This window comes from Bidens hawaiensis, unplaced genomic scaffold (assembly GCF_021521415.1).
Source record: "Bidens hawaiensis isolate Kalapana, Puna unplaced genomic scaffold, B.hawaiensis_p1.1 tig00014333_1, whole genome shotgun sequence".
Taxonomy (NCBI): domain Eukaryota; kingdom Viridiplantae; phylum Streptophyta; class Magnoliopsida; order Asterales; family Asteraceae; genus Bidens; species Bidens hawaiensis.
The window spans coordinates 12,203-37,908 of record NW_027492231.1 but is presented as its reverse complement, the minus strand read 5'-3'; the positions used below and the strand labels follow the sequence as shown (position 1 = coordinate 37,908).

The following is a 25,706-nucleotide window of genomic DNA, read 5'->3' as shown; positions in this document are numbered from 1 at the left end:
TCAATTTAAATGTCATAAAGAGTCAAGTATAGTAATTTCTAGTAAACACAATTAAGTTGAATAAAATTAGGGCAGGTAACCGAGCTGAGCCGAACTAGATCATCTAATTTAAAAGTGCTCGAGTTTGGTTCGTTTAGAGCTTTATTTCCAAAGTTTGAGCTTGACTCATAAATAGCATTTCAAACTCGAGCCCGTCTCAAACCCAAATTGTTTTTTGATTCATTAATTATTCATTCTATCTATCTATCTATCTTTACATGAAGTAAATTATTTAATATTTAATTATTAAATAATAGTTATTACGTAAGGATATATTTAATTTTTTAAATAAATATAATGTGTAAGCTCAAGGGTCTATACAAGTTCGATATATGAAACTCGAGCTCGTTAAAAAAAAAGAAGCTCCTTTCAAACTAAATTTCGAGCTCGATTTGAAGTTTCAACAAACCTATCTTGAGCAACTAACAACCATTTACACCCCTAACCATAAAATCTTATCAGAAACTTTAAAAAAGTATAACAACACAACTTTTGATAACCAAAGTGAATCATTATCATGAATTGTTTATGGATAATTAAATTATACCCGTAACGACTTTAGCGCCATTTAAGTTTTAAACAGCCACATATCACGCCAATTAGGCACCACTTAATGATCGCTGTAGGCCAACATACTAACACCATGACACCGTAAAGCACGCATAATAAACTTTTTTATGGAAAAGTGGAATCCTAAATCAACCTAGCTACCTTCTATAAAATCACCAAATTAAACCTTTGTTATTCCACCATAGGATAACTTGAACATGTCATTGTCTTGTCCTATGTTGCTGTTTTGGTTCCACATTGGTTTGTTACTATGTGGATTATGTTTTGCTGGCGATCCAACTGCAAGTTATGAACTTGAGTTCTCGTATATTACTGCTTCTCCACTTGGTGTTCCTCAACAGGTGGATTATTTCTTCATAATGTTTATGCTTCTGATGTTTGTGATATGTTAATGTACGTAATTAGTAGCCGAGCTGAGCCAAGCCCAAGCTCAGCTCGGTGCTAGCTCTATTTCTAAAGCTTGAGGCTGGCTCCTGAGTAGTTTTTCTAGCTCGGCTTAGGTTTGGCTGGTTTATTGCTTATTGTATATTTAGTTTTGTACATTTATATTTAATTTTTATATGTATTTTAGTTTAATTTTATATAAAAGAGAATATATATTATATAGTTATTTTTATCATAATTTCACATGTATAAAATATTAATATGTAATATATATTTGGTATATTAGAAAAAAATTTAAATTAAAAAAAATATAGACTCGTTTAGGCTGCATGTTGGTTCGAGCTCGATAAATGTTCAGCCTCGGGCTCCTTTAATAAACAAGTTTAGTTTTAGGCTTGAGCTCCGCAGGCTCGAGCACGTTTAAACTCGGCTTGGTACAAGTTTTAATGAGCTGATCTTGAGTAGCTCACGAACGGGTTGGCTAGTTTACCTCCAAAAGTGTACATATTTATATTTAAATTCTGATTACAGGTTATAGCAGTAAATGGGAAATTTCCAGGTCCAATAATTAATGTGACCACTAATTACAACGTGATTGTGAACGTCAAGAACAGATTAGATGAAAGCCTCCTCGTTACATGGTATGTATAGATTAGCCGCTTTAAATTAAATATCCAAAATCCAAATATTATAACTTTGTATGTATTTCACATGTGAACTTATGTTAAACAGGCCTGGTATAGAAATGCGTCGATCTTCATGGCAAGACGGGGTGCTTGGCACCAATTGTCCCATTCCTTCAAACTGGAACTGGACATACCGGTTTCAAGTTAAGGATCAGATTGGTAGTTACTATTATGTTCCAAGTACTAATTTTCAAAGAGCAGCAGGTGGATTTGGTGGTTTTGTTGTCACAAACCGTAAAGTTATATCGCTGCCTTTTGATACTCCTGATGGAGATATAGTGATTACAGTTGGTGATTGGTATACAAGAAATCACTCGGTTAGTTTTCGATATTGTTTCTGATAAATATTAATATGTTTATATACAGTATCTAACATATGGTTAGTTTTATTATCTTTGTGTATCAAGGTCTTAAGAGCCTCCCTTAATGCTGGAAAGAAACTCGGTATGCCAGATGGAGTTTTGATTAATGGAAAAGGACCTTTTAAGTATAGTTCAATTGTTCCAGATGGTATTAATCATACAACGCTTAATGTCGATCCAGGTAGATATATATTGGTTTTAGTTTATAATATGAAACATTACATATGAAGCTCTTTTGTAACAAATACTTATATATAATACAGGAAAAACTTACAGAATTCGTGTGATCAACGTTGGAGTTTCAACATCTTTGAATTTCCGGATTCAAAACCATAATTTGCTGCTTGCGGAAGTTGAGGGACATTATACATCCCAACAAAACTATAGTAGCTTTGATATTCATGTGGGACAGTCTTACTCCTTTCTAGTTACTATGGATCAAGATGCAAGCAGTGATTATTACATTGTTGCAAGTCCTAGATTCGTTAATCAATCGGTTTGGGAACGTGTGACGGGTGTTGCTGTTTTGCATTATTCGAATTCCAAAGGACCTGCCTCGGGTCCTCTACCCGACCCTCCAAATGACTTATATGATCATTCATTTGCATTGAATCAAGCCTTATCAGTCAGGTATAATCTTGGGAGTAAATGGGCAGGGCCGGGCTGAGCCCAAGCTTGACTATGCTCCAGCTTGGCTCATTTAACTTACAGGAGCTTGAGTTTGAGCTTGGCTTGTGAGTAGTTTTTTAAGCTAGCTTGGCTCGTTTATCATTTATATATTAGTCAATTTGAACACATTTTTTTAATTCTTTTTTATATATACTGTGATTATAATTATAATTATCGAATAAGTTACGCCTTTTGTCCTTGTGCTTTGATTAAATAACTATTTTAGTCTAATAGATCTAATTTGTTTTTTTAGTAACTATAGTTTGAATTTCATCCCAATTTTCTATTAACTTTTGGTGAAAAGACAACAATACCCCAACATCACAAGAGGACCACTTATGTAATTATTTATACTTTGGAAGCCTTTTTGTCTTTTCACAAAAAGCTTACAGAAAATTTGGATGAAGTTAGTGGGCTGGAGTTAATTGAGTTGAAACCGAAACAACGGTGGCTAAATAGGTCAAATTAGAACTATAGGGCTAAAATTGTTATCTTAACCAAACTAGAGGGACTAAAACCATAGTTTACTATGATTTTATTAAACATAATATATATTATTTTGTTATTTTATCGTAATATTTATTTATTATATATAATAATAATCTATAATATATAAACGAAAACATAAAAATCCTACGTGTCGCGATGTGGTCGCTCCCCATTTTTTTGGAGTCACCAGATTTGCTTGATTTTTAAATGGAGGTTTCTCATGCATTTGACCCAAATTCATGGGTATGAGTCTTACCAAACCTAGTTATTCTTTAAACGGGTTATAACATCTCATTAAATAAAAAATTATTCTCATCTCATTAAATAAAAAATTATTCTCAACAAATTGTTGATGTAAAAATCCTATAAAATAGGATATACTAAAAATTAATATCTTATTTATTTTATAAAAGATATATATATATATATATATATATATATATTACTTAAATTAAAAACCAATTTTATAGTAAAAAAAATAAACGGGTCTTGGGTCTTATCAAACCATAAGCATATTAATAACTTTCATAAATATTAATTATAATTAAAAAAACCAATTTTATAGTAAAAATATAAACGGATCTTGGGTATCATCAAAACCATATAGCTTTTAAACCGGGTTATAACATCTCATTTATTTGTAAAACAATTTATTATCAAACCATAAGTATATTATTAACTTTCATACAATAAAAAATATATAAATTCAAAAAATAAATAAATATTAGAACAAACAATATAAAAGAACCCACGTAATACGGGGGATAAAAACTAGTTATTATTATAATTATACAAAACTTTTTCTAATATAACATACAAAAATGTACATAAATAATAGGCTCTGTTGGCTCGCAAGCCAGCTCTGACTGGCTTATTAACCAAACTTATTTTTACGCTCTAACTCGTTTAAATTTGGCTTGATTCGAGCTTTAGCTGGCTGATCTTGAGTAGCTCATAATCATCTAGCTCGTTAACACCCCTAGCTATAATAGAAAAAAAACCATTTTTCTTTGTGATTAGAATCATTATTAATCAAAGATTATTTCCATCAGGATGAACAACAGTGCTAGTGGGGCCCGCCCCAACCCGCAAGGCTCGTTTCATTACGGGTCCATTAATGTAACAGACACATACGTGTTACGAAGCGTTCCACCTGTAACAATTAATGGAAAACGTCGTGCTACTTTTAACGGGATCTCATTTGCTAATCCTAAAATAACACCAGTGAGACTTGCTGATACTCATAATGTGAAGGGTGCTTACAAACTTGATTTCCCAAAAATGCCGCTAGACGAACTGCCACGCGTAGACAAGTCCATTATTAATGCAACATATAAAGGATTTGTGGAAATTATATTGCAGAATAATGATACAGTAGTTCAGAGCTTTCATATGGATGGTTATTCATTCTTTGTTGTCGGGTATGTATTTTTGATTTTTCCATTAATATCGCTTCTTTTGCATACTTTTTATAGACTTGAAAAATGTTGATGGGATTTGTATTTACTAATATTCAGGATGGCATATGGGAATTGGACAGAAAACAGTCGGGGTTCATATAACCGATGGGATGCTATTGCGCGATCTACTACACAGGTTTTTTCTTCTATATACATCAATGTGTAAAAAGTACAAAATTTTGAAAATTAAAGAATGAACTAGCTGGCTCGAACTTTTGATGAGCCAAGCTCGAGCTCAATATTTAAGCGTGTTAAGATAAACGGTTTTATTTAAATGTTGTGAAGATTGACGATTTATGTAACAGGTTTTTCCTGGAGGATGGACTGCAATTCTTGTTTATCTTGATAATGTTGGAGCTTGGAATCTTAGGACGGTAAATCTTGATAAATGGTATCTTGGTCAAGAAACATATATAAGAATCATCAATCCTGAAGATCATGAGCAGAAAACCGAATTGCCGGTGCCTGATAATGCTTTGTTCTGTGGTGTTCTAGGAAACTTGCAAAGGTATGACATGCTTACTTAATTACTTATTATGTGTTTTTGTTTTGTTGTGAGGATCATATATTATAAAGTATCAATAATCTGTATGAATGTAATATTATCAGGCCACAAAAGACATTGTCTTCAACTGGATCAACCATTCAAGAACTGTCAAAGTTAAACTATTTGATGCTGATGGCACTAGCAGGTGTTGTTTATATGATGATGATTTAAGAATTTGCTGGTCAAAGTTAATTGTTCAAAAGGGAAGTTTTGGGTCATTATTTTAGAATCATAGAATGTAAGTGGTTTGAAGAGACCAGTGTTAGTTTTGTTGGAAGAATTTATATGGTCTTTTTGTGTTTTCACAAAGTGAAAAACATATTTTAACTTGTTTATATGAAAGGAACCGATTTATGTTTATAACTTATCGATCATTTATATAGGTTTTTAATTTTTAATGAGCGGGACGTTACACCTTTTCTTTTACAACCCAGATTTATTCTTAATAATATGCAACTGAATGTACCTGTTAATTCTGTGTGTCAACGATTTTTTTCTCCGCCTTTTCTTATTTGCTTGTTATCATTCTGTTTCTTAATTTATAAAAGTTAATTAAAAAATCAATAGTAATAAATGTTATATATATTTTACTTGGTTTCAGTAAATATGTTATCTCAAAATATTCTTTTATGATTTCTAAATATTCACGACCTTGCTTCTGGGGGCTGATAAGAGGGCGTTGCCTCTTAGCTCCCCCATTGCACAGGGACTCCGCCCCTAAAATCATAATAAATTTAAACAAGCGTGCATCCCGCACCTCCTAATTTGTTTGATTGAATATTATGATAACAATGGTCAACAAGTCAAGTTACACACACCAAAAAATCTAACACGGTAAAATGGAGACTCTGGGGTTGCCCACCCCGCAGATTGGCTGGGTCGGCCTTGGTTAAGCTATAAACACTTCTCCATCCTAGGCGAACTAGCTAGAACCGCCAAGACCTGCTTTCCCTTGTAATATTAAGTAAAAGAATGCATAACTATTTGTGAAGATGAACTTTTGTGTTCAAAAGAAAGTTCTATAGATTAATTTTATGTAACTGTCAAGCACTACCTCAGCCACACACACACACATACATGTGAGGCAAACTTCATCTCCAAGCATATTGTGTTTCTTTTTTATTAATAATGAACTAAAAGGGCAGCATGGAATAGTTTAAATTAATCCAAATTCGAAACAAAAAATTTTCAAAATAGCTAAAACTATAATTAGTGCATCGTTAGCTAGCGATCAATCTTCTAATAGCTGCAACAATAGACGGTAGAAACTCTAATTAACCCGTTAAGCATCATTAACAAAGTCAAAAATTCTTTTTAATCAATAAACAACAGTTTAATGAAATAGAAGCGTACGCAGATGCAAATATATATCACAGGCATAATAATGAAGCCCATTAGTATTACACAACAGAAATTGTTGTGATCCAAGTAATCATAAAATGCAACAGCAGCCCCATGCTTATATATTTGATGGATTTAGGACTGTTACGAGTATAGAAAGTACAGGGGTCACTTTGTAATTTTATGATAGTTATGACAGGGGTCATTTTGGTAATTGTTGAATAGTTGGTGTCTGTTGTAAAAGAGTTAGTTGGGTTGTTAGCTGTTAGTCGTTAGGTCGTTAACAATTGAGTCTGTATAATAACGAATAGAACGATCATAATGGATTACACTTGATTTGGTTGAAACCTTCCTCTCTCTGTTTCTTTTCAATTCTATCAAGTGGTATCAGAGCTTTCCTTCCTTGGACGCTTTTGATTTCAAACCCTAAATTCGTTGTTACGAACCCTAATTCACTGCAACAATCCCCAAGTCCGTTTTTCATTTCAATTCTTTGAGTTGATCATTTTTTCGATCAATTCCATTGCTGAAGACACTTCGTTCTTGCTCAATTTCGATTCAGTTCCGTCCAATTGATCAATTGTTTGGTCAATTGTTTCTAATTCAATCAGTTTCTTTTCAATTCCTTCTTGATTCATACTTAGGTCATCCATGGCGACTCAAACTCGAAATCAATCCCTTGAACAACGCATTAATATTCATGATGGGGCTCTGCAACGATTGGAAGCCACAGCCGGTATGAATATGAATCAACTGTCAACAATCAATTTGGAAATTGATTCTGTCAAGAGTCAATTAAATCAAAATTCTTTACAAATGGCTGAAGTTTTGGCAACCCTACAAGAATTAAAAGCAAGTCAGACGGCTAACAATGGAGCGCAACAACAACCACTTAATCAGTTCAATAATCATCAAAATGCAGTCGATCAGAGGTATAATCTTGGTGGCTTTAATAGGTTCACTAAGGTTGAGTTCTCAGAATTCAATGGTACCAATGTTGAAGGGTGGTTGTGTAAGGTAGAACACTTCTTTTCTATTGATGCCACACCTGAAAATGCTAAGGTTAGAATTGTTATAATCTATCTTGAGGATTTAGCACTTTTATGGCATCAATCTTTTGTAAAATCTATGGGAGGGACTATTGAGGGTATGACTTGGCATGAATAAAAGGCTTCAATATCCACTAGATTTGCTATGGTAATGGATCAAAATGCTATGGCAGCTCTAGCATCCCTTAGACAATATGATTTGACACTTGATTCCTTAAATAAACTGTGTCAAGAATTTGATTTGGCGTTAACTAGAGTTTCCCTTTGTGACGAATATGCCACAAGCCTTTTCTTAAATGCTCTTAAACCAGAGATTGGCAATCCACTAAAACTTTTGAGACCAAGGAATTTACCTGAAGCATACATGTTGGCAAGACAACAAACTGAGAGGAAACAGAGAAAGAGAGAGAGGAAGGTTTCAACCAAATCAAGCGTAATCCATTATTGTCGTTCTATTCGTTATTATACAGACTCAATTGTTAACGACCTAACAACTAACAGCTAACAACTCAACTAACTCTTTTACAACAGACACCAACTATTCAACAATTACCAAAACGACCCCTGTCATAACTATCATGAAATTACAAAGTGACCCCTGTACTTTCTATACTCGTAACAAGGACAATAATACCCATCAAAATAATTTAATTGACCAAGGGTGCTAAATATAATCAAGGGAATAATACATCACTATGCGAATCGAAACTAGGTACAAGTGTTAATAAGGTTACGTAAACATGTGCCAATTTAGGTCGTCTTATTATCTACAAGAACTAATAAGGTGTTAATAATAGTTTCAAGAGAGAGGAGATTATAATTCCATCATTTCCATAAATCTATATGGCAACCATAGATGGAATTTGATGCATCTTCTGGTACAACAATTCGTTCCTCCGCATTCGGGCAAGATTGATTGTGATTTCCCTTAATTGAAACATCTCCTTGGTTAAGTAATTGTGATGCAACAAACTTGTCAACAACATGCCAATCCGCTAGTTGATCATTAAAATTTTGGCCTTGTGTGAGCAAGGAAGCTGGTTCCAAATTAATGTTTCTTTGGTTTATGTCAATACCGTAAATGGGCATGGAAGAATTGCAAATTGAATGATGTTTTGGAGCCTCTAGAATAGGGAGCTGGAGGTGGTGACCAGGGGTAATCTGGTAACTTTGCTGATGATCTAGTTCTTTCTTGCAAGGACCATAAGAGTATTGGTAAGCGTTGTTGCCTAAGTTGGATAGAATATGATTTTGTATCGGTGAGTCGACTTCTGGCAAGAATGAGACTTGATCATCATACCACATTGGTTCATGTTCACTTGCTCTCCTCACTATGGGTAGTCTTTTCTTGAATACCCTACATACCACCCACCCTTCTTCCTGATTTCAAATAGAAAAAATAAAATAAAATTGGGCAAAAGATAAGCATTTTGGTAAGTTAGTTGATCAACAACACTAATTTCATGATTTTCCCAAAAAAAATAATGGCTTTTGTTTAATACTTGCCTGTGTTGTTGCGTTTTCATCTGTTTCTAGTCGATATTCATGCATGATCCAATCTGATTTTTTTCCATTAGGCGCGCGACCTTTATAGAAGACCAAAGTCTTTCTCATCCCGACCAAGTCTTGCTTAGAGTAAATAGCTTTATCCCTTCCGGTTGCCTTCCAAAATCCTGCTACTGTAGCTCTATTTGTGCGAGAACCTGTTGGGTACTTTTTATCTTTATGACTAAAGAAATACCAATCGTTTTGCTCTTCCGTGCCTAGCCTGCAAAGCTCTGTTTGATAGAATTTAAACAAGGAACAAAGCGATATTGGTAAATAATAATATTTGTGTACTGAAAACCATTTCGGATATCAATATTAATTAATTAACTAATTATCTGATTTTAATGAAGAGCTGTTGGTAAACTCTGCATAGTTCATGTATATACGTTTACCTGAATTTCACATTCTTATATGAGTAGTTAGTTAATTATGGTGTTGTTAGTATAGTGTATACCTTCAAGATCCCATGGCTCAATCTTGTAAAGATCCACATCTCTGATGACATCTAATTCGATTGTCATCGAGTTAATCTTTTTCCTAAGGTAGTAGTCCACAAGTTCTTCATCAGTGGGATGGAACCGAAAGCCAGGCGGAACATGCGAAAAAGTATTCATGTTTTCCCCTTTCGGTGTATAACTTAAACCTTCAAATAGAAAGAAACAAAGAAAGATATCATGATTAAGCTTAGTGCTAATTCTATGACAAGCTCTAGTCACTAATTAAGCATACTTCAAACATTAGTTTGCAAATAAAACACACCTAAAAACACACGCACACTTAGTGCTAATTTGTATATGGTTATCTTCATCTACCATAGCATGTAGAATAGGAAACACATTTCTCAATAATATTCATATAATGCTTTCTCAATGATATTCACCTTTTCCATTTCACATATATAGAGAAATTTGGTTTACCTCAACCAAAAACTTATAAACAAAAGTAAAAAAGGCTAGAACTTTCATGATGATGAAAATGTTCCAAAAGTTACTAAAAAAATATTAATGGAATAATAGTTAATGACATGTAGCACTTGATAGCATAAATAAACCACCATTGCCAGTTTACAAAACACACATGATCATTGATATGAGACTTCAGTTTCAAGAACTAGAGATCGAGAGGATGCTTACGAACAATAATCGAAATCTATGCGGGCAACTTGAGTAAAATCTGATCCAAGGATATGATAACACAAAGTTTGAAAGAAATTAGAGTTTCAAATGCATTTGGAATTTGACTGATCCGATTGAGAACACACAATAATAAGATGCTTCGTGTTCCTTGGGAGTCGAACCGAATCTTGTCCTCCGAAGTGGTTCAATAACCCAAGGGAAAGAGTTTGAAGAAGAAGTGAGCTAAAAGGAGGTATGTATAGAGAGAGACAGAAACCCTAATGATGAGAGATGATGACATATAATATGGGATATAAAGGTAAGTAAAGTCTAGAGATGTTTGTTGTAGGCAATCTTTGTCTTTCACTGTCACTGTCTGATGTGTGGGGCTGAATTGGTGCCAAAGCTAGATATTTTGCCCTAAATATCTTATATTATCACTCTCTGGCGACTAACACCAGCAACTGATTGAGACCTTAATTAGTCGATCTTAATTGTCTCATTTCAACTTCACGTTCCAGTTTGATCTTGTTAAACAAAATAAAACATAAAATATTTGGATTCAGATGGTACATACTTCGTCGGTGATCTGCCAATAACCGGAGGCTGGGATGCGACATTCTGAAGTTTTTTTCGCTTGTTATCAAACCGGATTCATAGACTTGGGGTATATTAGCTAGACTCACAAAATCCAATTTTGAATTAAAGAAGATTGTCAATATACATGAATTGGATATATTATCATATAACTCAACCGCCTGCATGCATTCAATTCCATTGTATTCCATGACCCAACGAGTCTTTAGTAAGATGTCTCTAAAATCTACGGGTAAAACAGTTATTCATGCTTAGATTTCGGACAAACTTTCACCAACGGTTGGTGTGTGTATATAGTGACGGATTTTTTTGTTGTATATAAAAGAAAATCGAATTTTCTATAATGAACTTATAAGCTATCTTTTATCTACAAAAAATCTCATGAGTTTGTTGTATATTTGTATTAGAGTATAGTGTAGATTGTCTCTGTGGAAACTATATACACTCTACGGTTTATTGTAAATAACATTTTAGTAAAAGACAAATAATGTAAACATATGAATAAAATTTACGAAGATATATATTGTTATATTATTATTATTTTAACAAATGAGTAAACATATGGAACACGGAACATGATTAACGGACCCCGTTGTGCAGGTCGTCACATATAAGCCTCGTCTCCACCACCGACGGTAATCATTCTCCCACCCCGTGCGGCCATCATTCTTAAAATTATGTTACATTATTATTATTATAGTCCTTTTTAATAAATTATTTAAATAATACACATATTATATGAATTAGTATATTTAATTTAACAAAAAGTAGAGAGAGACGAATTGAGTAACTTGTAAAATTGATTTTCAATTTAATATATATGTGACTCGATCTTTAGTGCGTGTATAGTGTTTTCCGCAATACCTTTTTGTCCTTTCTTTTTAATCTTGTATAAAAGAGTATGCGATATAAATAAATAAATATATTAATAACGATATTTAATGAATACATAAGAGGTCCTAAGTATATTAGAAGAATATTGTTTATGCATACTTATATGTTCATTCTTCGAAATTTAATTCAGTAGTTGCTAGTAAAGCCGTGTTGTTTTAAGACTAGGAGTTTTATGCCCCCGACTCGCAGTGGGAGTCGTTTCCATTTTTACCCTTTGATGCGAAGTGAACACGATTTGAATTTTTTGAACCTAGTCAATTTATAATTTCACAATTGGAAAAACGCAAATTTGGATCATCCAAACTAATTGATTCGATAAACATTTCTACTAATAGAAAGTTGAATGCAAAAGGCATTCACAGGATTATATTAGTTACCTCAAAGAAGGCAAGCTAACTTTTTTTTGAAGAGAACAAAAGTACGTCATAATCATAAATATAAATCAATAATTATATTAATTTTAAAATGTATGCAACTACAACTTTTTATGTATTTGATTTAGTTTGTATAAAAAATAAAACCGAAACTATTATATATTTATGTTAATAATTTCCTTCGATTGTTCATTTACTAATTTTCTACTTAATTTAGCGACGAGTATATAGCAAGAAACTATCATTTGGATTATAGAGAAATCATTCTATATAACAAACATAGGTTTTGTAAGACAATTATAAATAAGATTTTATGTTTTTTTTACCTTTATCATACTTGTTTAAATTGGATCCCGTCATTCTTATTTTAAGAGGTAATAAGTTGGTTAGAGTGTAAATTAAGAGGAGACAAAAGGTGAAAATGTAAAACAATTTTGCTGTGAAGAAAAATAAAAAATTAAAAGTAGAATGCCACGTGGAAATTGATGGCCGAAAGGTGGACCTATAACTCAACCAATAATATTGCGGATGGCTGAATCGTAACTCAACCAATAATATTGCGGCAGCAACAATACTTGTTGGACCCATCTTTGTGACGCCGCAATTGCCCCTTGGCACCTTCTAAAACTGTTGCATACTAATTTAAAAGTCAAAACTAAACAATCAATATAATATTTTAAAATGTTTATGACTTTATGTAACTTTAATCATAATTTTCTTAAAATCAACTTCTGGTATACTTATCGTATATTTTTTTTAACATTAGCAAATAAAAAGAAGTTTAAAACTAATTTGTTTAATTAACACTTACAGTGAAATATTTCCACTTAATGTCAATATAAATCACCTTAGAGGAAAAACTAGACACTTCTAAATGCAGAGTCACATAGTCAAGATCGGAACAAGTGACGCCAATAAATTTTGTTTTTTTTTTGTTTTGTATGTAGAGCGCATGTCACGAATTTTTGGTTGACACCATAGTTTACTAAACAATGACACAAGCTAATTGGTTACCAAAGATCCCGGATCGAATCCTAAAGAACCATTGATTTTATTTTTCTTAATCTGGCTTGAGAAATATGAAACGCTAAAAGGATCATGACCATTTGTAAGGTCTAGCCGGTTATGTTCGGTTTTAATGAACGAACAGAAAATTTGATAAATACATGTTAATATTTATATAGTCAGTATTATATAATAACCTCTAATTTAAAATATTTCGTTAACATAATCATAGGCTGTGGGCTCATAGCTCACCAAGTGAAGGCCCAAACGGCTTATTTTAGATCGTTACTTTGGATTAGCCCGCAAAAGTAACTTGGGCTTATATAATTAGAAAATTTGAAGCTTAGTCACTAAAAGTGAGTAGTGACTAGAAAACCCAACACGTTCATTGAATAAATACGAGTTGTATCAATTCCAATATCAAATCAAAAAAATGTACACAAATAATTAATAAATAAGAACACGTAACAATCAAATATGTGTCATAGTCCTGGAGTGAACGGTATGCCGGTGGCCGGGAGCCATGACCTGCCGGCAATAAGTCTCTCCACCGTATACTGAGAGGCTACACTCGCGCTTCGTATAACTTGATATCCAGGCCATTTCACACGGTTTCTTGTAGAGGAACCCGGACCAAAATTTGCGTATTCCCCATAAACCAATGTCTTTTGTGCAAAGTTTGTATTGCCCCATGGCAACCATCCTGTCGGATTGATATGACTATCAATAAACGATTTCATGAATACCGTCCTTGAATATTCTTGCCATGGTCGACCCAGGAATGTCCGGACCGACCCCACCACAGGCTTAAGGTCTGGTGCTGGCATAACACGGGAATTATGAATTGAAATTCCCGTGTTCTGAAAAGGGTCACCACGACCTTGAGCTGTGATAACATTTGCTTGCCCTTTTATTGGTCTTCGCGCCATGATCATACAATTTTGGAAAACCACGGCCGCGTTACCAAATATGAAATCAATCGTGCCATAAATGTAGCATGTTCTATAGAATTGTCTTTGAGCAAGTACAAAAAGAGTGTCTTGATAACCTTCGAAGCTACATGCGTAGTACACCGAGAGATCGGATGATGATCGGAAGGCCACCGCCTGATTTTTCGCTGGCCCGGCCGTGTTCCGGAATGTTACACCTCGGGCAATAAATCCAATACCATCAACTCCTATATTTTACGGATTTAGTTAGAAAAATGGTCTCATGAATAACAACACATAATAATTGATAAGTGCAGAATTTTTATTATTATATTTATTTGAATGTTTAGGTGGTTAAGGAAAATAAGAAGTGTTTCTTAATGGTTTAGGAGATTCTAATGTTTCTTGATCAACTTAATTATATTCAACTAATTGGTTGTGTTTTTCTATTTTCTATTTTAATTAATTATATGACTTGATTTTTTTTTCTAATAACTTGTAATATTTGTTTTTGTAAAAGAAGTCTAAATACAAAAGTTTGTTAGATTTTTTTCATCCCAAGATAGATTTTATTAAAAATCTTGGTTTTATATAAAACAAAGTATTTTTTAATACTTAAAAAAAGTTTTATGAAAAAGGATTCGTAAACTGCATGGTGAAGAAATAACATGCAACTTAACGTAGTTACCAACTTACCATGCATATTTTCTTCTCTTTCAAATATTAATCGTCTACTTTACTTCACTTTAATCATAGTATTACGTACGAATGTAACCAATAATAAATCTATTAATTACTAAATTATAATCAATCTTACCGACGGTCGCAGAGCTATAAGTTGTGTAGCCAGCCGCGACGCTCCGGGAGCCGGTAATAATGGTGTATCTTGCTCCATCACCAAGGAACATGATATTATTTAGATTGTTTCCAATTTCAAGATTCTCCCTATAAACTCCACTTCTTATGTAGATAATATATCTCTTGTTCCCACGTTTAAGACCAGCTGCAAAATTAAGAGCTGATTGAACGGTTCGAAACCGACTCCCACGAGCTTGTGACACAATAATATCCGCCTTCATGTGAATTGAATTTGATTGCAACAGTTTCCGGTCACCCGGTGTAACCCAACTCGGATAATCACCATCTAGATCTTGGTTAGTGTTGTCTAACTTTTGCTTAACAAAGAACTGATTTATAGCCAAACTATTGCTTATCATCTCGGTAAGGTTATGTGATTTAAGTGGTGAGACTAAGTTTGTCAAGTTGAAGTCTTGAGAACCCGAAAAGCAAGTTTCAAGATTGGTGAGGGCCGCGCTTAGCCAAGTTTGTGCGTCAAAATCGGAGCTACGGTTATGTTTGAGACCGTCAAGGGTTTGGGTGAGTTGAAGAATGGTGCCGTTGACGAGCTTGTTGCAATCGAGCCATACCCTTTTCTTTCGTTTGCTTCTGCATTTGTTTCGGAGGTTGGTGCTGCATGTCTGTGCGTCATGTGCCGTTTCTAAGGCGACTTGCAGTACCAACATCCGGAAGTCTTTCCTGTGTCGTGGGGTATGGTAGCCCCCACGACTCAGGAAGTACTTGCACTGTTGTGGGTGAGGAGTCGTGTCACACCAGTAGTCTAGGCTGCCTCTGGTTTCTTCTTCTTCTTCTTGTGAAGACGAAGAAACCAAAGAGAAAACAATAAAGACATACAATAAAAATGGCAAAAAGAAGTTGAATTTTGCCATTTGATGACTAGGATTTTGTGTTGTAGATGTTGTTTAATAAGTTTGGAATTTGAAATGAGAAAAGGGTATTTGAGGGGGATTCAAAATGACATGTGATGGGGTTTATATTTATAGTCTGATGGTGATAATAAAAAACATAATGTAAAGTGTAATGAAAGTTTAGTGAAAGTTGACATTGAGAAACCCTATAGAAATTGTGTGTGTAATTAGTTAATGATGAGATCCTTGTTATACGGATCGATCGAGCTGCCATTTTTCCATTGAGAGAGAATCGTGGGTTTATAATAATGCATGGGTCATTTATTATGTCATCATTGTAACATGTAAACTCCAATGCATGGTCGTAGCTAGTCTTCAACTTCGTCGGCGCCCATAAAATACTTGACTACACAATAATTTTATTTACTATTCTAGATTGAACATAATAAAAGTGTTATGATGTTTATTATGAACTTTAGCTTAAGATAATTGTACTACTTAGTACTTATAATTAACCTAATTGCCAGGATATGCTATATGATAAATAGCTAGTTCAAGAGTTAATGCACTCATGTTTGGACTACCGGCCTGGATATAATCTATAATCAAACAAGTTACAAAATGAGACATTTATTAAAAAGTGCATATAATATGAGACCTAGGATTACGAACACATAAGTAATGGATAAAAATATCTCAAAGAATATAGCCTTGTAGCAAAAAATTTCATAGACGGTTATCCCAAATGTTAAACCTGAATTTCATCATCTAGTGTTCCTATTTGATCAATTTATTTTCCCTTCTATATAATACAATGCCTAAATATTTGATTTAGCGTTTTTATTTAAACAGTCAAATTCACAACTAACATTAATATGAGGCTTGCCAATTTGATAGAGACAATTATTTTTTAGATGAGAAGTTCCGTGTTCAAACCTGGACAAGGGTGCGGTTATATATTGGTGTAATAGCATTGTAGAAGTAACATTTTCCGTTAAAAAAAATTAATGTGATATCACTCTGTATCATAACATTAATGATTACTTGAATTATAAGACAAGAAAAACTTAGGGTGAGCCTCATTGATGTACATCTGGATGAGCATATGAAGAAGTGGAAATTATCTGGCGGCCGTTGATGTAAAATGAAGCAACAATGGTGGTCGATGCATTGGAGCTTCCGTACAGATGATGGTTTCTTGTAATTCTGGATAAAAATTCTCTAATTATATTCTTTTAAAACCGCAGGTCATCATTAATTATGTAAACTCAAAGTTACTTAATTAGTTAACTATTTAAACCCCTTTAAGAGTTCAAACACCGTATTCTGAGGAACAAAAACCTCTTCTGACCATGTGAGTTTTCCACCTTTTTCTTAATTAGTTCTTTATAAAAAGGCTTTTTTGTGCTCAAGTTGACATGGCATGAATCATATGATATCTATTTTAGTAGAAAATATATTGAAAGAAAAATAATAATTTGATAATAATACATGTATTTAAAAATTTTACAAGATAAACAACTAGAAAATCATGTATTACCGACTATGATCCGGCTAGCCGGTTCTATTAAAAAAATAAAAGAAAAATTAATGGTGTAGTAAAATTAACAAGCTAATAACTTTGTTAAACTTCTTTCATAACTTACAATAATAAACACATAAGTAAATAGTTAAGGGTTAGAGATGACACAGCTAGATTTATAAAGGTTCAAGCGAATGTTAACTAATTCACTCTGCGTCCTCTCCCCGATCCTCGCTCGATAGTTTTCTAATAAACGTCTCTCTAAATGGTAGGGATCACCAATACAAAAGTCTCACTTTTCAAAGGAAGTTATCACCTTCTTCACCAAACACACTAAGTACTTAGCTTTGCAATTTCTTCTAATCTTGATATTTCAAGATATTGAGTCTTTACGTAACAACTAATTAACTCTATATTATGATAGAGTTACCAACCCAATACAAAATAACACAATATCAAGATAGTGTGCCCCCCTCTCAAATAACCAACTAATAATGATTCCTCACTTCTCAACACAATAGATCAACCAACCTATGGTGTTAACCCCTCAAATTACAAGTAAAATGGTTGGATGATAGCTTGGAACAACTCTTCTTTTTTGCACTACACTTTACATAATGTAAGGTTATGCGTAGTTGAGGGGTTACAAATTGAGGCGTTTTGCGTCGTGTGGCGCCTAGTCAGCAAAGTCTAAGCATACGGCACGAAAGGGTATCCGATTTTGCTAAGACTTGATATGAATTGTAGTTCATATTTAAGTCATTTCACTGAGATCAACCGATTTTTGAAAAAACCCTATCTTATTACTAATGTTCTATCTAAATGTATTCTTGATCGTTAGTGCTTTAGTTTGATTGCAGCTAGTGCGACCCTTTTCTTTCCACTTTCTCTCGTTAGTTTACTTTGATTGCAGCTATATATGAAATTGTGCGTTTAACTATTACTATTACTATTACTATTAATTACCATTATTATTATTGTTACTATAAATATGTTAAAAAAATAGATATAAACGATTTGATTCGTTGATCAGCATGTGCATGAAATTAATTCAATTCCCACAATCATATGATCGTACCATAAGGTTAGACTATATGTACCTTTTTAATTATAAACCCAAAAACATAACTTTAATGCAATCCCTTTTAAATTATGATCAGTGTTTATATATTGCAACTGGGAGGGGCGAAAAATATATTGTTTAACATGTAAATCGTACGTAATTGAATTTGTCATTGATTGGTCAAACCAATTTAATGATGTTAGTGTTTGTATGTATTTTAATAAAATCGGTGATTAAATTAATGACCCCCTAATTTATTTATAAAATCAGCAGATCTAACAATTTGTTATAAAATCAGAACATTGATTAATGTCACTCGCTTACTCAGATTAATTTCTAACATTTTTATTGTCAAAAGATTTACAATAACAAATATTTGCATGAATGTACAAACAGGCCTACCCCAATGTATGGGCGAGGTAGGCGACCTAGAATTCTTAAGGATTTTCAAGGACGATCCTAAATACCTCTATTATCGTGTGGATGTATCTTTCTTTTGAGAAATATCTAATCGTCTAGCTCTAGACGATAGCGTGTTGGGCTCATCATGTGCATTGTGTAACACCTTCTCCCTTCTTCTCTCCCACATGGACAACATTATGCATAATGCATACATTACACATACTTGAAATCATATAGTTTGTATTGTGTAATTGTGTTTATGAGATTGAGAACAAAGCATATTCAAACACAAATGTATTTAACGTAAACATGATGTAGATGGTATGAAATTTTGGCATTGGATTTGGGACACTGGCCCATTTTGACATATAACATACACTCTTTTTCAATGTATAATTACACGTATATAAAATCAATAAAAATGCGTGATGATATTCAATAAAAGTTGATATAAAAAAACCTCATGGAAGGCAGACAAATATAAACTAAAAGTAACCTGCAGCAAACGCCATCCGTGGGATTCGAACCCACGACCACGTGGTTAAAAGCCACGCGCTCTACCAACTGAGCTAGAACGGCTAGACGTAATATGTTTTTCATAAATCTTATATATATAGAGTTCAGTAAGCATGAAGAGTGAAAGATAGTCTTGAAAGATTGTCCTCCTTATAGAAGAGTGTATTGGGTGATTGGGTCTAGACTCTGGATCCAAATGTTGGACCAGATTGGATCGAAGCCCAAATTTTATACCCAAAACGAGGTTAACCCATTAAGTGTACTCAAGACTCAAGTAACACAAAATTTGAAGATGTGACCACAATTGTGGCAACTTGCATAGTTGCATGCAATGGTCCACGCTTTGGGAAAAAAAAAGACATGTTCACATGTACTTATTAAGTGTGAACTATGAACTTAAAGTGACATGTTCACATGTAGTTACTAAAGTGTGAACTAAGAACTTAAAATTGAAGATTTCATGTATAAAATGGGGCGGGTCTTTTGCTCCCCTTCATTTTTGTTTTTTTTCTTTTTATTTATTTTGCGAGAAAACGCCTCCACGCCACTAAAGGGTGAGGCGTTTTGGTCTATTCTGAGCTCACTGGTCAAACACGTCGGGCTATTTGTTTGTTTATTTGAACCACTAAAATCATGCCACTTCATCTAAATTATGTTTTACTTCTCTCTTTTAATGTTATTTTCAAATAAAACCATTAAGCACCATATTTGAAAATGCCCTCATGCTTAGGCGATGTGTTATTGGTAGTCACTTCCTATAATTCTCCATCATTTATCATATCAGCGTCATCTCAACATTTCCTTCATTATTCAACCTCATCATTCAACCCATGTTATACTTCATCATTCAACCCCATCTCAACTTTTCATTCATCATTCAACTCATGTTATACTTCATTCTCTGTTATTCTATTTATTATATTATTTAAATACAAGAAGTAATGAAAAATGTAGAATAATGAAAACCCCGTAAGGTGTAATGTATTATTGATCAACTATATATAAAGTTACAAGAGAGATAAATACAAGGAAACATAATCAAATACAATCTCTTAAATATGGTAACACTATAATACTAAAACTCTAATAATATATTCTATAATATTATCTAATATTCCCCCGCAGTCAGAGCGGTAGGAAATCGGACGCTCGGACTTGAGCGCAAAGCTTGTGAAGATATACGATCGGCTGTCACGTAGAGCAGAAACTCGATCGGTTATAGGTACTAAGAAGATCACTGGTGACATGACCGTGGTCAGGCGGCTAAGCATGATGATAGGAGCTTCGACTGCGATGGCAGGAGCTATGATTGAGTCGGCCGAAGCAACGACTTGACGGAAAAAAAAATTATATATTCCGAAGAATAAAACTAAAACTAAAAAAGAAAATAAAAAAAACTTTTTTTTTCAAAGAAAATACTAAAACTAAATAAAATATAAATATAATTTTCAATCAGTAGAACCGAAAATAAAACACAAAATTTCAATTTAAAAAACAATCGATAGTTGGAGATGAGGGTTAGAACCGTTTTTCCTAAAATCAAATTACGTAAAAGGAAATTTATTGGACCAAAAGAAAAGAAAATAGATAAAATAAAAGAAAAACAAAGAGAATCAAAGAAAACTAACTACAAGAAAACTCAAAAACATAGTTGACCCTGACCAAAAGAGTGAGGGTAAAAAAAAGAGAAAAGAAGAAAATTTGCGATCTAGAAGGAGTTCAAAGAACAAGAAATTGAGGTGGCTACGGTTGAGTTTGAGAGGACCAATCGAGAATTATTTGGAAAACAAATAACCATGTTACTTGGTGAGAAAAGTCAAAGGTGTCAAAAAAAAATTGTAGAACCAGGCATCAAGGTGTGCTATTCCTTTGAGGAAGAGTCGGACAAGAAGGGCGAGAGAGAAGTAATATTGTGTGTACTATATCCCCGAGGTAGGACGAAAACAAAACGAGAAAGAAACAGGCCAGAACCTTAAGGTTTTGATACCATGTAGAATAATGAAAACCCCGTAAGGTGTAATGTATTATTGATCAACTATGTATAGAGTTACAAGAGAGATAAATACAAGGAAACATAATCAAATACAATCTCTTAACTATGATAACACTATAATACTAAAACTCTAATAATATATTCTATAATATTCTCTAATAAAAAAGAAATACAAAAAAGAAAGGAAAAAAAAAAGCTAATCGGAGGATTTGAAGAATGAAGAGACCATGGTCATTTGCATCCTATCACCAATGACTAAAGAGGGAGCGGCACGGTATTCTAGTGGTGTCACGCGTGCCACCTTATCACTCCCAATGACTCTTCGTGAGTCACACCTCATGGTCTTATATGACAATGACATGATAAAAGATTTTTCATTTTCACTGTAGATGTACTCATTGGAAATATGGCTGCGAGCTTGGCATCCATAAAATTCCATAAGTCTTATTGATACGCATAAAGTCTTTTAAAAATTACATAGAATATGAGCAAAATATTCTTTTTAGAAGTTATTTATGCCTTCCAATTTGTTTGTTTTACCAACTTTTATTCACTGAATTAAAAAACAAAATATAAAAATATAAACATAGAGATGGATGAACCGCAGAATGAGAGGAAAGGAATCACATGATAACCTATTTTATCATCTTGTGTTGTCTTTACCAATTATTGCCAACTAGTTCACATGTCGGACAGTAGCACACTTTTTAACTTTATACATATAGTGTTACACAAACCACACCACTCCCACATTGCAACCCAAAATGCAACCTTTCACTTGTTCCATGCTATCTCTTCTAGCCATTATCCCCTTTTTTCTTTCACATGACTTCACTTTCACTTATGCAACTTCAAGGTTACATTCACAAACCAATACCGACCCCGACACCAACACGAACTTCATTAAATCCTCGTGTCAAGCCACAAAGTATGCCGACTTGTGCTATCAAACACTTTCACCTTACGCAGCCACTATTCATGTAAACCCTATGGAGCTAGGCAATGTGGCCTTGTCCGTTTGCTTAAAAAGTGCAAAATCAACCTCGAAAGTTGTGCGTGAACTCTCCAAGGGGCCGAACTTGAGTATGAGAGACGGGGAGGCAGTGGCGGATTGTTTGGAGAACATGAGTGATTCTATGGACGAGATTAAGAAATCAATGGTTGAGATGAAAGGTGTGGACGGACCCGAATTTAATGAGAAAATGGGGAATGTGAGGACTTGGGTCAGTGCGGCTTTGACCGATGAAGACACGTGTATGGACGGATTTGAAGAGAATGCTGGGGAGATGAAGGATACTATTAGAGGGTATATAGTGAATGTTGCAGAGTTAACAAGCATTGCGTTGGCTCTCATTACTAATATTTCTTCCACTTGATTCATATTTGATTGCTTTATTGTATGTAATGTATGCATTATATGAGTGTGGTTACAAAATATTGTTATTTAGGCTAGTTAATAGTGTGCTCGTGGTGTGTTCACATGTTATAGAGTGGAAGATATGTGTTCGTTCAAGATTAATAATATTGTACTTTCTCAGTTTGATTATGAACTTCGATATAACAGTGAAAATGAAAGAAAAATAAAAATTAAAAAACAAAAAAACAATTTGTATATTGATGCAATGTACAGATGTGTGCATTAACTTGAAATTTATTATAGACACCAACCAGATTTTGACGAAAGGACCGTGTCCTAAGGAAGGACTGGTCCATGATGTGTTGCAGCGTGGCAGGTCCTTTTATCCGATCTTGTTAAATTTCCTCTATACGCTTTTTTTACCCCTAAGAGTATCATCAATGTGGGAGGTCATGAACATTTGCATGTTAGTTTGCCCGGAGCGCAAGGTTTGGTGTTACGTCAAGAAAAAAAAATCAGACAAAAATACGTCCTGGTTAAAGTGTCTTATTGGTTGGGGGGAACGGTTTTGACTAAAGTTGGTTGGAAAAGTTGTGAAAAAGAATTGAGTTTTTTCGGTAAGAATGAAAATGTATTTTTCGCATTTTAGCATAGTTAAAATAAATGTAACTATGGTTAATTAATATAAACACTAATTATTTTGTTTGAGTTCTATTTTGTTAGAGATCGACAACAAACCAAACTACGTCCAAAATGAATTTAAGAAGAATGAGATATTAATATTCGAAGTTGGGTTTTTGAAGGTAGGTTGTCAAATACTTTGACATACTATAGTGGAAGAAGCGGAAACTTGTCCCATATTGGTGTAGAAACTAAATCTTAAAAGGATTATAAAGAGCTAGTCACCCTCAAGTAAATCCTTGTCTCCCGCAGGTGTGCCACTCTAAAGGCCGCCTAAGCAATTTTTAGCCCATCATATGACCAGAGGAAAGAACCTATGGTCAACACTAGAGGATAATCCTCTACCAATGGAAAGAACCTCTGTTCGACACTAGAGAATGATCATCTGACATGTCCATTTAAAGGAGTCACACGTGAAATCTTAACTCGCACGCGTGAGCCGTTTCAAAGGCCACACTAATATTTTTTTTTTACTTGTCATATGACCAGAGTAAAGAACCTATGGTAGACGCTTGAGGAAAATCCTCTACCGGTGGAAAGATCCTTTGTTCGACATTAGAGGATAATCATCTGACTAGAGGAAAGTTTCTCTGGTTGTGTGGTGCATCACCTGCGAGATCCTAGAGGGTCATTCGATCAGGGTAAAGATCATCTGGTCAATACTAGAGGATCATATGGATGGAGGAAAGACCTTCTGTTAACTTGACCTGTTGTTGCAGTAGTGGATCCCCTGATCGAGTTGCAGCAGCTTTGAGACCCCACTTTCACCTTGAATTGGCCAAAATATGAACATGTGAAAGATTTTCCATTCCTTAGCGGGAAAGAACTGTTGGTCTCATCCACTAAATGTTGAAATATGACAACGAGGTTGAAGACGTTCACTGAAATTTACTTCAGTTTTTAGTTCTCAATCATAACCCCCAAAGTCTTTATTATTCTCCTTCCTTTCTTTCTAGTATCGAGTTCAAATCGGGTGCTCATGTCGACTCCGACAGTACAAACTGTTTCGACTTTTGTACAGTAAGAAACATACGGATTTTCTTGAGGATCCGCAATATGTTTCAAATCCACAAAAAGTGTGTGTAAAAGCCACCACTTCATAATTTATTCAAACACAATGCACCTTCATGTTGAGCAAGTATCCTCAACCATAATTTTTGTTTTATTTGTTTCTTACAATTTCATTTCATATAGTTGTAACACTTTTATTTCCAAAAGAATTGTAATTTACTACTTTCTTCGTTAGTGTATTGTAATTCATATTATTAAAATTTTGTTTTTATGGTATTCTATGAACGGCTCCTTAACATCGTTAGTGAAGAGGTAGGTCCCCGCAAAGCCCAGTTGGACCCGCAAGACTCACCTTGAAGAGGTACGTCTGCGCAAAAACCAACTGGATCCGCAGGATCCACCATGCTCAGAGAGATGAAGACCTTACACGCAGTAAGCCAGCTGTTCCCGCAGGAAAGCCTCCCTTGGTACAGTACCCTGCCTGTCCCCGCAGCTGTGGGTACAAGCCAAGAAAGAAGGCTATCCGCACTAACAGTAAGGCTACCGCATAAGGCACTAACTCTTATACTTCAGTAATGTCACCTGAAGAAGGAATGAGCAGGGCGGGAATATTCCCGCCCAAAAAAGCCAGTCCGTACGCTTCTAGAATATCTTTTGTACTATACCTACCAAGGTATGGACAAATAGACAAGATCTGATAAAAGCGACCCATGAACCAATCACAGGGTGACAGCTCACCGACAATAGTACGAGGAGGAGCACGCTCCAGTACAAAATGTCGCTATCAGCCGCTGCCTACCCACCAACTCCCATCGTGGCACGAACGTAGCCCGTAGTTGGTGGAAAAAGAATATTATATACAGCTGGCCGTACCTGCTTGGAAACCTACCTTCGGCTATAAATACTCCAAAACCTTGGAACGGTATCATCATCTTCTCTCTAGCTATTTCTCTCAATATACACTTATATTCAGAGCAATCTAGTCTGATTCTCACGCCGGAGAGTGGTCACAAGGAGGAACCCCCCCCCCCTTTCTCAGTGACGAACTTACGGTGTCTGTTTTGCAGGTTGAGAAGTATAACCATCTTTGCCGGACCTAACCCTCGTGGGAAACATCTACTTAACCCTAAGATTATCCTTAATCTGTCGGGGTCACTTAGTGTTTCTTCAGTTAGCTATGATTGAAATAAATCATCTCATAAAGAAATAAATTTAGTATGAGTTCTCGCTACACTTATATTTATGGTGACGGGTTTGAACAATATCAGTGGCAGAGCTACCTATTGAGGTTCGGGTTCGCCCGAAAACAATCTGTTTTTGCTATTATATAGAACGACTAGCACTTTATTTTTGGTTTTATATATAACGTATAACCTGTATTAATGAACGAGCCCATT

General features: G+C 34.4%; 3 protein-coding genes, 1 non-coding gene and 1 pseudogene across 4 annotated transcripts; 2 read left to right on the top strand and 3 right to left on the bottom strand.

Moving 5' to 3' along the window:
• Positions 1-415: 415 nt before the first annotated feature.
• Positions 416-5,578, top strand: LOC143546301 (monocopper oxidase-like protein SKS1). The gene is made up of 9 exons (XM_077037996.1): positions 416-950; positions 1,525-1,634; positions 1,726-1,996; positions 2,087-2,222; positions 2,305-2,671; positions 4,252-4,620; positions 4,717-4,795; positions 4,965-5,167; positions 5,269-5,578. Exons 1-9 carry the CDS (start codon positions 807-809, stop codon positions 5,375-5,377), a joined length of 1,788 nt encoding a protein of 595 aa, XP_076894111.1. The 5' UTR covers positions 416-806; the 3' UTR covers positions 5,378-5,578.
• A 2,647-nt stretch (positions 5,579-8,225) lies between these two features.
• On the bottom strand, positions 8,226-9,763 carry LOC143546281 (NAC domain-containing protein 7-like). Its single transcript, XM_077037977.1, has 3 exons — positions 9,599-9,763; positions 9,099-9,374; positions 8,226-8,972 (listed from the first exon to the last, which is right to left on the bottom strand). Exons 1-3 carry the CDS (start codon positions 9,756-9,758, stop codon positions 8,422-8,424), a joined length of 987 nt encoding a protein of 328 aa, XP_076894092.1. The 5' UTR covers positions 9,759-9,763; the 3' UTR covers positions 8,226-8,421.
• Positions 9,764-13,521: 3,758 nt separating this feature from the next.
• Positions 13,522-15,785, bottom strand: LOC143546280 (putative pectinesterase/pectinesterase inhibitor 60). Its single transcript, XM_077037976.1, has 2 exons — positions 14,876-15,785; positions 13,522-14,306 (listed from the first exon to the last, which is right to left on the bottom strand). Exons 1-2 carry the CDS (start codon positions 15,783-15,785, stop codon positions 13,612-13,614), a joined length of 1,605 nt encoding a protein of 534 aa, XP_076894091.1. The 3' UTR covers positions 13,522-13,611.
• A 3,472-nt stretch (positions 15,786-19,257) lies between these two features.
• TRNAK-UUU (transfer RNA lysine (anticodon UUU)) lies at positions 19,258-19,330 on the bottom strand. The gene has a single exon. It is a non-coding gene; the product is annotated as a tRNA-Lys (tRNA).
• A 2,616-nt stretch (positions 19,331-21,946) lies between these two features.
• LOC143546279 (pectinesterase inhibitor 7 pseudogene) lies at positions 21,947-22,834 on the top strand (annotated as a pseudogene).
• Positions 22,835-25,706: the final 2,872 nt, after the last annotated feature.

What these genes read in the sequence shown, in the direction of transcription:
- LOC143546301 (XM_077037996.1), top strand. Translation starts at nt 807, where the DNA reads ATGTCATTGTCTTGTCCTATGTTGCTGTTTTGGTTCCACATTGGTTTG. An exon ending in TTGCGCGATCTACTACACAG is followed by an intron (nt 4,796 to 4,964) that starts GTTTTTTCTTCT and finishes TTTATGTAACAG; the next exon opens with GTTTTTCCTGGAGGATGGAC. An exon ending in GTTCTAGGAAACTTGCAAAG is followed by an intron (nt 5,168 to 5,268) that starts GTATGACATGCT and finishes TAATATTATCAG; the next exon opens with GCCACAAAAGACATTGTCTT.
- LOC143546281 (XM_077037977.1), bottom strand. Translation starts at nt 9,758, where the DNA reads ATGAATACTTTTTCGCATGTTCCGCCTGGCTTTCGGTTCCATCCCACT. An exon ending in TGAGCCATGGGATCTTGAAG is followed by an intron (nt 9,375 to 9,598) that starts GTATACACTATA and finishes TCTATCAAACAG; the next exon opens with AGCTTTGCAGGCTAGGCACG. An exon ending in AAACGCAACAACACAGGCAA is followed by an intron (nt 8,973 to 9,098) that starts GTATTAAACAAA and finishes GAAATCAGGAAG; the next exon opens with AAGGGTGGGTGGTATGTAGG.
- LOC143546280 (XM_077037976.1), bottom strand. Translation starts at nt 15,785, where the DNA reads ATGGCAAAATTCAACTTCTTTTTGCCATTTTTATTGTATGTCTTTATT. An exon ending in TTATAGCTCTGCGACCGTCG is followed by an intron (nt 14,307 to 14,875) that starts GTAAGATTGATT and finishes CGTAAAATATAG; the next exon opens with GAGTTGATGGTATTGGATTT.